The sequence below is a fragment of the Gadus morhua genome, chromosome 18 (genome assembly GCF_902167405.1).
Source record: "Gadus morhua chromosome 18, gadMor3.0, whole genome shotgun sequence".
In the NCBI taxonomy this organism is placed as follows: Eukaryota; Metazoa; Chordata; class Actinopteri; order Gadiformes; family Gadidae; genus Gadus; species Gadus morhua.
This window is the reverse complement of record NC_044065.1, coordinates 2,235,502-2,248,908: the sequence shown is the minus strand read 5'-3', so window position 1 is coordinate 2,248,908 and position 13,407 is coordinate 2,235,502. Positions and strand designations below refer to the sequence as shown.

Genomic DNA, 13,407 nt, shown 5'->3' with positions numbered 1-13,407 from the left:
CACAAAGCTCACAACGTTCTGTTACGGAACCGGATATACTCATGTCACTGAAAGTCCCACCCTCTTTCTCGCAAATAACGGGAATGGGGACCATCGCATTCCAGGCGTTTCGTCGTGAGGCGAGAACGCCTGGGAACGAGGTTATTGGCTGCGCCAGTAGATCCCAGTGGTACCATACAGCCACGTATATGGTGCTGGTGGTGAGTCACCAAAGATACGACGTAGAATCTATGGAGAAATGAGAGGTTGACCTGGCTGTCGTGACCATACAAATGTTAGGCATGACGAAAACGAAAAGCCATGGAGATAGTATCCTCAGTTGCTAAGCGGACTTCACCTCAGCGCCATAGAAACACAAAACTCACGTGGCAGGTTGGCCTGGTTACTTGATGCCGCCACGCCACCCCAATGGTGAAGGTTACATGTTCACCATGTAGTGTCAGTAGCAAAATCATTTTTTACATTTAATTTCAAGAACCAAATCATATCTTACTAATACATAATCTGCATTTGCTTTAGAGCCATTGAAATACCTGCTTTCTCACTTTTAAATAATATGTCATACCCCGATCTGACAGCTATTCTATTCTACCACCCTCTATTTTACAGTTAGAATAGAGTGGGTGATCATACCCGATCTGACAGCTGTTCTATTCACCCACTCTCTAACTGTAGGAGGTTGAGGTAGAAAAACAATGTTTTTGTGAATGTCAAAGTGAACTGAATGATTCAGATTGGTTGAAATATACACACACACCGATTTTAGTTTCTCGATAATTATGGGTAATCCTTTTATCGAATATGTTAGGCATTTGATTTCTGCAACGTGATATTGTCCAATACGATCTCTGACCCAATGCAGTAGTGTTGCCTCTTTATTATATGCATTGAAAAACAATTGCACAATCTAATAACTCAAATTGTTTCACATTCAAGATTGTTCAAGTCACCCAAGATTGAATGTTTCAAAACACAATAAATATAAATAAAGGATGTAGCCTTGCATATCAGTTCAAACAAATTCACAAAGCAGCACCTTGAATCTCCTTTCGGCGATCATAGCACACGACCGAACGTGCGCCACTCCATTCCTGGTATATATTATCAATAAAACAAAATAAAATCTATGTTATTAAAGCATCTTTGTATTGTGGACCTCTTCCCACAGAGTCTCACATGATCTGCGTTTCGTCCGGCGGCCACGTAAACAACAGCAGCCTGTCCGCCGTCCGTCCGCTCCCCTTCAGGAACATCCTGTCCTCGTACACCCAGACCGTCCCGGAGGCGTCGCTGTCCGGGGGCGTCTCGATCACCCCCTCCAGGGTGAGGTGGTGCACACCGGAGTCCCGGTCGTGGTGGTAGCCCCCGTTGTGGTCGTGGCCCGCCATGAAACACACCACGCAGCCGTGGGCCCCGATCAGCGCCAGGACGTCCTCAGAGTTCCAGGCCAGGCAGATGGGCTCGGTGGAGAGAGGGTGCACTGGGAGGTGGCCTGTTTGAAAACACACACACACACACACACACACACACACACACACACACACACACACACACACACACACACACACACACACACACACACACACACACACACACACACCACTTTCTAAGTTGTTCAGTTTTTATACTTTTATAAGGTGGGCATTTAGTGGTCATTAATTTTTCACCAACAAGCGAGTTGCATTACTTACTGACGATGAGGACTCTTTCCTCGTTCTTGTCGGACAGCGACAGCACTCCATCCAGCCAGTTCAGTTGGTCTCTACTGAACCCTCCGTTGAACTTTACAAATTTACGCTTAATTCCTTCCTCGGCTGAATTGAAAAGACAACACGATAAACAGTTAAGCTCCCTTTGAACAAAGACACTCTGGCATATAGGTCTCCAATGATCAAGACAACCGAAATAGAAAGTGTACACACACCTGGGGGATGGTTGAGGTCCTCGTTGCTGTTGTGCTCTTTTAAAATATTCAGTGCATTGTTATATTGCACACTGGACACAGTCCTTCCCAGAACACTCACATCATAAGCATCCAGCACCACAATTTTGAACTTAGGAGTCGGGTTGAAATGGTAGGCATAGATGTCGCCTGTGTCGGGTCCCCCACCTCCGCTGTCACAGGGAGGCGAACTGTTCAGCTTGGACTTCATCAGCGTGTCCCTGCTGAAATTGTAAAACTCGTGATTTCCCCATACGTGGTGGACCTGGGCAGGACAGGTGCTCAGCTCCCTCATCACGGTGTCCAGGGCCTGGTCTGACGAGTCATGCTGCTTGTTGAAGCCGTCAATGATGTCCCCCAGCTGGAGGATGAAGCTGGGTTTAACAGCGGATCTCGACCAACTTTCACGGGCGTTCATGAGCAGCTGGAGGCTGCTTCTGTAGTAGCGTCTCTTTGTGCGGGTGTAGTTAAATCCGTCGTCGATGTCCGCGTATTGAATGTCGGCGATCACTCCGAATGTAAACAGTGGGGCATCCTCGATGGGACAACTTTCCATCGTTGCTCCAGTGTTGTGAATGGTGTTGCCCGACAGCTGTCTGTATGCAGGTCTGTAAAGAAAGCTGGCTATACTGTCTGAGTAGCCCTTTAATATATTGACATTTCGAAAGCAAGAAGCCAGCTCCTCCGTCTAAATCGGCAGTGTAAAGTCAAAAGATAGTAGTTTTGCAGTCTGACGGAAATTCGATGTAAGTTCCGGCCGGTGTCAGTTTGTCATGAGAAGCAACCTTTAGCGCGTAAAATGCGCATACACACAAAACCAGCGCAACACAGGAGCCTGAAGGAGAACTAGCCTACGTGGTGTTTTGCACTTACACTTTTAATACGAACACCATAGGAGGCAATTATCTAATTCATGTAGGCCAACAGCTTATAGACTGATGCAGGATGATAATGCTCACTGTGTTTCCAAAATTATATTTCTGTCCAGGAGGAACTGTATCCTGTCGGAAGATTGGAAGCCCAAAAAAAAAATCATACAAATTATATAAGTAAATAATGAGCTAAAAAGTCTAAATTATACTTTCCAAAATCGAAATAATCCTAATGAGAAAATATATTGTAAATATAACATTAACAGCAGTGTTTGATTTGATTGGCCGCAACTATGGACAGATTAAAATTACCTTTACATATCCAACATTAACAAGAGTCACATGTAATAGTAACTAGTTATTTACGATTTATTGTCGTTGGCATGATTTGGCCACCGAGATGGGAGAAGGCAGAAAACTTAATTACATATTTCCGACCAATTATCTCATAATTATGGTAAGCGATCGAATTCAGTGGCAGCAGTTTCGACTTTACTTTCTCGGGTGCGGGTAAACGTTTCCAAGCTCCAATCAAAGACGCATTACACTTTAGGATTGTGGGTAGGGGAATGAGTCCAATTTCTCACTATAAATTTGTTTTGTCTCAAAACCTGCTCACGATGACCCATGACTAGCTAAGGTTTAAGGACATCTTATATGTTCCTATTTGAGGGCCATGTATTCTGCTATAGGACGCAGTACTAGTCGTTTCAGCTGGGTGGCCGTTCAGCTTTTCCAGATGTCCATCTACATAAGGATGTCACCACAAAACCCCCCGTCCCAATCATTACATTTGCACAATTTCTGTAACCGACTACCTATCTGCTCAACTGTAAATTAAAGAATTTCTAAACTAAAGAATATTGTCTGAAAGTGATATGCCAGGCAAAGTAAACCTAGTCAAGTAGCATACACCTTGAACTGCCCTGAAGACTGACGACAATGAATTTACAAAGCTGTGAAAGTCTTTATTGACAGAATACTTAAAGGCTTTAGCCTGGAAAGAGGTGCGTCAAGTAAAAGGTAGTACAAATGGTCAAAGGGGATGGGCTACGGTGAAGTTATTTTGGTTCCATGGTGAATGCCACTGTCAGACTGGTGGATAGTGTAATTGAGGGCCGTAGAATTGCTGGGGATAATGTTCAAAATTAGCAGTTTTAGGATCGATAGGTGATGGCTTCTTAATTAACCAGGGAGGAATCTCAAACCACTGTTCGAACCGAACGGGCCAACGAGCTGTAGGGTTAGGAGAAAGCAGGTGAAAAGCAAGTTCTGGAGAAGCAGGTGAAGGATGAGTCATCGTGGGCTCCGGTGTCTTCGGCGGCAACCAGGGCTCTGGTGTCTTCGGCGGCAACCAGGGCTCCGGTGTCGTCGGCGGCAACCAGGGCTCCGGTGTCGTCGGCGGCAACCAGGGCTCCGGTGTCGTCGGCGGCAACCAGGGCTCCGGTGTCGTCGGCGGCAGCCAGGGCTCCGGTGTCGTCGGCGGCAGCCAGGGCTCCGGTGTCGTCGGCGGCAGCCAGGGCTCCGGTGTCGTCGGCGGCAGCCAGGGCTCCGGTGTCGTCGGCGGCAGCCAGGGCTCCGGTGTCGTCGGCGGCAGCCAGGGCTCCGGTGTCGTCGGCGGCAGCCAGGGCTCCGGTGTCTTCGGCGGCAGCCAGGGCTCCGGTGTCTTCGGCGGCAGCCAGGGCTCCGGTGTCGTCGGCCCTGGCGTAGTCGGCGGCGGCGTGGGCTCCGGTGTCGTCGGCGGCGTGGGCTCCGGTGTCGGCGGCGGCGTGGGCTCCGGTGTCGTCGGCGGCGGCGTGGGCTCCGGTGTCGTCGGCGGCGGCGTGGGCTCCGGTGTCGTCGGCGGCGGCGTGGGCTCCGGTGTCGTCGGCGGCGGCGTGGGCTCCGGTGTCGTCGGCGGCGTGGGCTCCGGTGTCGTCGGCGGCGTGGGCTCCGGTGTCGTAGAGAGGCGAGTCTTGGATGGCTCTTGATGCACTTGTTGTCCATATGGATAATAGTTGAAGGGAGGCATCATAAGCCACTGGTTGTATGGATAGGGCAAGTTAGCTGGTTTAGGGGACAGTTTGGCTGGTAGCTCTTTGGGCGGTGTTGGCGGAGTCGTCGTGGGCTCTTGTGTAGTAGGGAGGTCAGTCATGGATGGCTCTTGATGCACTTGTTGTCCATATGGATAATTGTGGAAGGGCGGCATCATAGCCCACTGTTTCTGTGGATAGGACAAGACACCTGGATCTCCTCCCGGCTGAACATTTGTGCTTGGATTTCGTGCTGGCAAGTAGGGATATACTACATGTTGTCCATATGGATAGTCTTTGAAGGGAGGCATCATAGCCCACTGGTTGTATGGATAGGGCAAGGCAGCTGGTTTAGGGGACATTTTTGCTGGCAGCTCTTTGGGTGGTGTAGTCGTGGGCTCTTGTGTAGCAGAGAGCTCAGTCATGGATAGCTCTTGATGCACTACATGTTGTCCATATGGATAATAGTTGAAGGGAGGCATCATAGCCCACTGGTTGTATGGATAGGGCAAGGCAGCTGGTTTAGGGGACATTTTTGCTGGCAGCTCTTTGGGTGGCATTGGCGTCGTGGGCTCTTGTGTAGTAGGGAGGTCCGTCTCGGCTGGCTCTTGCTGCACCACATGTTGTCCATATGGATAGTGTTGGAAGGGAGGCATCATAGACCACTGGTACTGTGGATGGGGATAGCCAGCTGGTTTAGAAGCAGGTGGGCTTTTTGCTGGCTGCTCCTTGGGTGGTGTTGGCGATGTCGTCGTGGGTTCTTGTGTAGTAGGGAGGTCAGTCATGGATGGCTCTTGATGCACTACATTTTGTCCATATGGATAATAGTTGAAGGGAGGCATCATAGCCCACTGGTTGTATGGATAGGGCAAGGCAGCTGGTTTAGGGGACATTTTTGCTGGCAGCTCTTTGGGTGGCATTGGCGTCGTGGGCTCTTGTGTAGTAGGGAGGTCCGTCTCGGCTGGCTCTTGATGCACCACATGTTGTCCATATGGATAGTGTTTGAAGGGAGGCATCATAGACCACTGGTACGGTGGATGGGGATAGCCAGCTGGTTTAGAAGCAGGTGGGCTTTTTGCTGGCTGCTCCTTGGGTGGTGTTGGCGATCTAGTCGTGGGTTCTTGTGTAGTAGGGAGGTCAGTCATGGTTGGCTCTTGATGCACTTGTTGTCCATATGGATAATAGTTGAAGGGAGGCATCATAGCCCACTGGTTGTATGGATAGGGCAAGGCAGCTGGTTTAGAAGACATTTTTGCTGGCAGGTTTTTGGGTGGTGATGGCAGTGTCGTCGTGGGCGCTTGTGTAGTAGGGAGGTCAGTCTTGGCTGGCTCTTGATGCACTGGTTGTCCATATGGATAATTGTGGAAGGGAGGCATCATAGACCACTGGTACTGTGGATGTGGATAGCCAGCTGGTTTAGAAGCAGGTGGGCTTTTTGCTGGCTGCTCCTTGGGTGGTGTTGGCGGTGTAGTCGTGGGTTCTTGTGTAGTAGGGAGGTCAGTCTTGGATGGCTCTTGATGCACTTGTTGTCCATATGGATAATAGTTGAAGGGAGGCCTCATAGCCCACTGGTTGTATGGATAGGGCAAGGCAGCTGGTTTAGGGGACATTTGTCGACTTGTAGACATAGGTGGTGCTGGATGCATTTCTTTTATGGGGCATGAGAGCATTATATGCCTTCTTTGCCAAAGCATTGGTAGGATGTAGCGTCCGTCCTGTTTAGAAAATAAACCCATGTTATTTGGACCATTAGAAAAAGGATAAAGCAAGTGTCAGGTCAACACCAATTCATATTACCTCTTGCATCATTGTACAGCCGTCATATGAAGCCACCATTACAAGCATTACATTGTTTCGACTGATTGAGTAGCCACAGGTTTCAGGGAGCTGAGTCAAGGGAAGCGACTTGGCGTTTTCTGGAAAGACCACAGTTCAATACATAACTCTTCTAGGCAATGGCTTTCTAACATGTAGTTTAAGTGTGCAGTACGATCTCACTTTGGACCAGTTGCAGCTGGGACGCTTCTGGCTCCCTTGCTACGAGCTTCATCTGGTAAGCTCCACATTGAACCGACAGCTCCATGTGCTTCCATTGTACACTGGGATCATCTTGGAACCACCCTTTAAACAAAGCGGATGAATGGGATTGAAGATCTTATTTACACAGGCACACACACACTTATAGAATCAAGACAAATAACTAGATATTTCACTCACAATAAACAAAAGTTAATTAAGCTATACAAACAATGGTTCATACCGGACGAGTCTTTTTGATAACCGATGGCATCTTCTGCAGAGGAGGTAACATTCCAGTTGGCATGTTTACTTGTTGGCAGACCAGTTCGCCCCTTCTCAAAGAAGTTACCAAACAGAATCTTTCCTTCATGACCATTTTCTCTATTTCTGCCAAGTGCTTTTCTCAAATTGTACGACTGTGTCAGGGGTGCTAAACAGACTAGCAGAAACGCTGAAGTGAAGCTCCAACTACGCCACGGTGTAGCCTTCCCTTTGTGTGCCATAGTGCTAAATCAAAGTGCTAAATCACAGTGCTACACCATAGTGCTACACCATAGTGCTATTTCTACTACTGGTGCTGCTGCTTCTTCTACTATCAAGTGACTGCAGGCTAGACACATCTTTATTGTTTTTACACGGCTGTAGTAATTAGGAAATCGACCAATCGGCTGATCGAAAGACCTTTTTCACAGCAGGGTAAACACAGGTGAACCTGATCACATTGATTATGGTCCCGATATCATGGCCCCGTCCAACCTATATGAGGGCTGGAATTGATTAGTCTTTTATTCTTACTACGGTAGCTAGTTAGCTCTACATACTAAGGAAAAGTGCTTCAAATCTTCCTTTCTTATATCCTTTATCATAGGATGCACAATTATTTTACACATGGACACTTTAAAATGGTACCTTGAACCTTTATGTGATTCATTTATTGATTGTTGTGGTACTGTTACGACCCACCACAGCAGAACAGTACAAAACTCTCCTTTTGCTGTCTTTTGTTTAAAGGGGTTTGGGGGGTTCATATATAAGAGTTTGGTGGACGTGAGTTGTCAACAGTGCCAGATGGGACTGAAGATAGAGGTCCCCCCATGCCAAAATAGATAACGCTCACCATCACAGATGCTCATGAAGACCATTGAATGGCTCGAAGTTGTGTAATGGCTGAGTTGATTGGGTGTGAAACATTTCAACATTTCAAGAAATGAGGGGTAGTTTGGGAATTACATTTAAAATGCATGTTTTTACATGGTTATGCAGAGAAAGGTGAAGTGTAAAACAACGGTGCTTGGGAATTTCAGGGGGATATTTTCTAACTCCTCGACTGGCCCGCCTAGCCCCTATACTTAGTTCCTTAGCCCTGGAATGTATGTTTGATATATATTTGACCACATTCCCAGGCGAAGCGTTTACCCACAGTAAAAACTTTTAGTGTCGATTTGTTCATCTTTGACCTGGTTATAGGGCTTTTATTAAGTGCCACATGGAGTTTCTCACACACCTAGGTACTGATTCTAGCATCCGTTACCAGTTGGATGTTTGCTTACTTTATTTAGAACAACGACGCTAGAGCCAAGACAAACCAACATGAGTGCATTCAAGTTTACATTTATTAACTTGATCAACTCATCAGCACTCATCCCTTTCCTCTAACGTTGAGGTGAAGACGGGTCAGACCGTTGTTTCTGGACCTCCAGAGGTCAGTTCCAGTTTCCTGGCTGGTTGGTTCCCGGGCTGGCTGGTTGGTTGGGTTGGTTCCCCGGCTGGCTGGTTCGATCCCTGGCTGGCTGGTTCATTCCTTGGCTGGCTGGTTGGTTCCCGGTCTGGCTGGCTGGTTGGTTCCCGGGCTGGTTTGTTCCCGGTTTGGCTGGTTCCCTGGCTGGCTGGTTGGTTCCCAAGCTGGTTGGTTCCCTGGCTGGTTGGATCCCTGGCTGGTTGGTTCCCTGTCTGGTTGGTTCCCAAGCTGGTTGGATCCCTGGCTGGTTGGTTCCCGGGCTGGTTGGATCCCGGGCTGGTTGGTTCCCGGGCTGGTTGGTTCCCGGGCTGGTTGGTTCCCGGGCTGGTTGGATCCCTGGCTGGTTTGTTCCCTGGCTGGCTGGTTGGTTAGCCCCCTCAACGGCTTGTTCCCTGGCTGGTTGATTCCAAGGCGGGTTTGTTTGGGCTGGTTTCCTGGCTGGCTGGTTGGTTGGGGTGGTTCCTTCTATGGTTGGTTCCCTCGATGGTTGGGTGGTTGGGTGGGATGGTTCCCTCGATGGTTGGGTGGTTGATTGGTTGGGTGGGATGGTTCCCTCGATGGTTGGTCTGTTGGTTGGTTGGGATGGTTCTAAGGTTGGTTCCCTGGGTTCTCAGAGATTTGTTTAATGCTTTTTGTGGGGATTTGGTTCTTGGCAGAACTGGAATCAAGATCAAATCATAGTCCTCTTTTACTTGTCAAGTACAAATTGATTAATTGTCTCATAAAACCTGCTCCTGATAGCCAATGGAGAATAAGGACTGTTCGTATTCCAACCGTGACACTGGATGAATGGTCATGCTCCCCAGAGGGAATAAAACACATGAATCTAGGCTGGCAATAGCATTGAGAACATCTGGATTAGGTGTGGAACAGAAATCGATCTGGATAAGGATGTCACCACAAAAGACCCTGTCCCAATCATTACATTTGCCAAATTTGTGTAACCGACTACCTATCTGCTCTATTATAAATCATATCCAAAGAATATTGTCTGAAAATGAGCATGTACCAGGCAATATACACCTAACCAACCTAGTGTAGCAAGCCTGTGGGTGTGGGGTTTCCACGCCACCAAGTTGGACAGATAACGACACAACACACGGAGAGCAGTTCAAAGGGATGGTTTATTTACCTAGTAAACTAAACCCCCAGGGTGGGAAACGGGTCTTCCACCTCCTCTAGGATACCGTCCCTAATAAGTGCAACACTTTCCACCTCTTTCTCCAAGGCCGTACCGCGCTTCCAGGCGATCGCACAGATCCTGCCTGTAGTGTGCTAGCCTTCCTGGTTCACATAGCCCTCGCTTCCCATTGTGGTAGCCTGCCCGTCTTTTACCTGCAAGCACTCCCACTGTATGACCTTCAGGCCTGCCTCGTAAATGGGAGGAAGTCCATGTATGGCTTGGGGGTGGAGCAAGCAGGTCGCCAGACCTACCACTCGCCTCACTCCTCCCTGCCACACTAGTCAAGTAGCATACAGCTTGAACTATCCATTGCCCTGAAGAAAGACTGACCACAATGAATTTACAAAGCTTTATTGACAAAATACGAGAGGTGCATCAAGTAACAGGTAGTGCAAGTGGACATATGGGAAGGGCTACGGAGAAGTTATTTTGGTTCCATGGTGGCCAGTCAAGGTTGGCGGTCGAAGACTGGTGGATAGTGGAATTGAGGGCTGTAGAATTGTTAGGGATAACGTACAAAATTTAGCGGGGGGGGACGGCGGGGGTGGCTCCGGCGGCGTGGACTCCGGTGTCGGCGGCGGCGTGGGCTCCATTGTAGTAGAGTGACCAGTCTTTGATGGCTCTTGATGCACTACTTATTGTCCGTATGGATAATTGTGGAAGGGCGGCATCATAGCCCACTGGTACTGTGGATGGGGATAGCCAGCTGGTTTAAGGGACATTGTTGCTGGCAGCTCTTTGGGGTGTGTTTGCGGTGTAGTCGTGGGCTCTTGTGTAGTAGAAGGGTCCGTCTCGGCTGGCTCTTGATGCACTACATGTTGTCCATACGGATAGTGTTGGAAGGGAGGCATCATAGCCCACTGGTACTGTGGATGGGGATAGCCAGCTGGTTTAGAAGCAGGTGGGCTTTTTGCTGGCTGCTCCTTGGGTGGTGTTGGCGGTGTAGTCGTGGGCTCTTGGGTAGTAGAGCTCTCAGTCTCGGCTGGCTCTTGATGCAATACATGTTGTCCATATGGATAGTGTTGGAAGGGAGGCATCATAGCCCACTGGTACTGTGGATGGGGATAGCCAGCTGGTTTAGGGGACATTTTTGCTGGCAGCTCTTTGGGGTGTGTTGGCGGTGTAGTCTTGGGCTCTTGTGTAGTAGAGGGGTCCGTCTCGGCTGGCTCTTGATGCACTACATGTTGTCCATATGGATAGTGTTGGAAGGGAGGCATCATAGCCCACTGGTACTGTGGATGGGGATAGCCAGCTGGTTTAGAAGCAGGTGGGCTTTTTGCTGGCTGCTCCTTGGGTGGTGTTGGCGGTGTAGTCGTGGGCTCTTGGGTAGTAGAGATCTCAGTCTCGGCTGGCTCTTGATGCACTACATGTTGTCCATATGGATAGTGTTGGAATGGAGGCATCATAGCCCACTGGTACTGTGGATGGGGATAGCCAGCTGGTTTAGAAGCAGGTGGGCTTTTTGCAGGTTGGCTTTTTGCTGGCTGCTCCTTGGGTGGTGTTGGCGGTGTAGTCGTGGGCTCTTGGGTAGTAGAGATCTCAGTCTCGGCTGGCTCTTGATGCAATACATGTTGTCCATATGGATAGTGTTGGAAGGGAGGCCTCATAGCCCACTGGTACTGTGGATGGGGATAGCCAGCTGGTTTAGGTGACATTTTTGCTGGCAGCTCTTTGGGTGGTGTTGGCGGTGTCGTCGTGGGCTCTTGTGTAGTAGAGAGCTCAGTCTTGGCTGGCTCTTGATGCACTACATGTTGTCCATATGGATAGTGTTGTAAGGGAGGCATCATATGCCACTGGTACTGTGGATGGGGATGGGGATAGCCAGCTGGTTTAGAAGCAGGTGGGCTTTTTGCTGGCTGCGCCTTGGGTGGTGTTGGCGTTGTCGTCGTGGGCTCTTGTGTAGTAGGGAGGTCAGTCATGGATGGCTCTTGATGCACTACCTGTTGTCCATATGGATAATAGTTGAAGGGAGGCATCATAGCCCACTGGTTGTATGGATAGGGCAAGGCAGCTGGTTTAGGGGACATTTGTCGTCTTGGAGACATAGGTGGTGCTGGATGCATTTCTTTTATGGGGCATGAGAGCATTATATGCCTTCTTTGCCAAAGCATTGGTAGGATGTAGCGTCCGTCCTGTTTAGAACATAAACCCATGTTATTTGGACCATTAGAAAAAGGATAAAGCAAGTGTCAGGTCAACACCAATTCATATTACCTCTTGCATCATTGTACAGTCGTCATATGAAGCCACCATTACAAGCATTGCATTGTTTCGACTGATTGAGTAGCCACAGGTTTCAGGGAGCTGAGTCAAGGGAAGCGACTTGGCGTTTTCTGGAAAGACCACAGTTCAATGCATAACTCTTCTAGGCAATGGCTTTCTAACATGTAGTTTAAGTGTGCAGTACGATCTCACTTTGGACCAGTTGCAGCTGGGACGCTTCTGGCTCCCTTGCTACGAGCTTCATCTGGTAAGCTCCACATTGAACCGACAGCTCCATGTGCTTCCATTGTACACTGGGATCATCTTGGAACCACCCTTTAAACAAAGCGGATGAATGGGATTGAAGATCTTATTTACACACGCACACACTTATGGAATCAAGACAAATTATTAGATATTTCACTCACAATAAACAAGTTAATCAAGCTATAAACGATGCACCGTACCTGATGAGTCTTTTTGATAACCGATGGCATCTTCTGCAGAGGAGGTAACATTCCAGTTGGCATGTATACTTGTTGGCAGACCAGTTCGCCCCTTCTCAAAGAAGTTACCAAACAGAACCTTTCCTTCATGACCATTTTCTCTATTTCTGCCAAGCGCTTTTCTCAAATTGTACGACTGTGTCAGGCGTGCTAAACAGACTAGCAGAAAAGCTGAAGTAAGGCTCCAACTACGCCACAATGTAGCTTTCCCTTTGTGTGCCATAGTGCTAAACCACACTACTATTAGTGGTGGTGCTGCTTCATCTACTATCAAGGGACTCAAGGCTAGACACGTCTTTATTGTTTTTACACGGCTGTAGTAATTAGCAAATCGATCAATCGGATGATCCATAGGCCTTTTTCACAGCAGGGTAAACACACAGCCAACTTATATGAGGGCTGGAGTTGATTAGTCTTTAATTCTTACTTAGGTAGCTAGTTAGCTCTAAATGCTAAAGAAAGGTGCTTAAAATCTTCCTTTCTTATATCCTTTATCATTGGATGCACTTGACAATATTTTAGGTAAGAAAATGAGATTATTTTACACCTGCACTTTGAAATGGTATCTTGAACCTTTATGCTATTCATTTATTTATTGTTGTGGTACTGTTATGACCCACCACAGCAGAACAGTACAAAACGCTCCTTTTGCTGTCTTTTGTTTAAAGGGGGTGGGGGGGTTCATATATAAGAGTTCGGTGGACGTGAGTTGTCAACAGTGCCAGATGGGACTGAAGATCCCATCTGGCAGATCCCAGAGATCCCAGAGGTCCCCCCATGCAAAAATAGATAACACTCACCATCACAGATGCTCATGAAGACCATTGAATGGCTTGTGTAATGGCTGAGTTGATTGGGTGTGAAACATTTCAACATTTCAAGAAATGAGGGGTAGTTTGGGAATTACATTTAAAATGCATGTTTTTACATGGT

General features: G+C 48.1%; 3 protein-coding genes across 3 annotated transcripts; all 3 read right to left on the bottom strand.

The window, feature by feature from the left end:
* Positions 1–829: 829 nt before the first annotated feature.
* Positions 830–2,716, bottom strand: adprm (ADP-ribose/CDP-alcohol diphosphatase, manganese-dependent). The gene is made up of 3 exons (XM_030339822.1): positions 1,925–2,716; positions 1,692–1,814; positions 830–1,492 (listed from the first exon to the last, which is right to left on the bottom strand). Exons 1-3 carry the CDS (start codon positions 2,496–2,498, stop codon positions 1,173–1,175), a joined length of 1,017 nt encoding a protein of 338 aa, XP_030195682.1. The 5' UTR covers positions 2,499–2,716; the 3' UTR covers positions 830–1,172.
* Positions 2,717–4,058: 1,342 nt separating this feature from the next.
* Positions 4,059–7,454, bottom strand: LOC115531576 (proline-rich extensin-like protein EPR1). Its single transcript, XM_030340927.1, has 5 exons — positions 7,087–7,454; positions 6,825–6,947; positions 6,624–6,742; positions 4,560–6,541; positions 4,059–4,515 (listed from the first exon to the last, which is right to left on the bottom strand). Exons 1-5 carry the CDS (start codon positions 7,346–7,348, stop codon positions 4,059–4,061), a joined length of 2,943 nt encoding a protein of 980 aa, XP_030196787.1. The 5' UTR covers positions 7,349–7,454.
* A 2,647-nt stretch (positions 7,455–10,101) lies between these two features.
* On the bottom strand, positions 10,102–12,767 carry LOC115530955 (proline-rich extensin-like protein EPR1). Its single transcript, XM_030339819.1, has 4 exons — positions 12,436–12,767; positions 12,182–12,304; positions 11,981–12,099; positions 10,102–11,898 (listed from the first exon to the last, which is right to left on the bottom strand). Exons 1-4 carry the CDS (start codon positions 12,695–12,697, stop codon positions 10,402–10,404), a joined length of 2,001 nt encoding a protein of 666 aa, XP_030195679.1. The 5' UTR covers positions 12,698–12,767; the 3' UTR covers positions 10,102–10,401.
* Between the last annotated feature and the right edge of the window lie 640 nt (positions 12,768–13,407).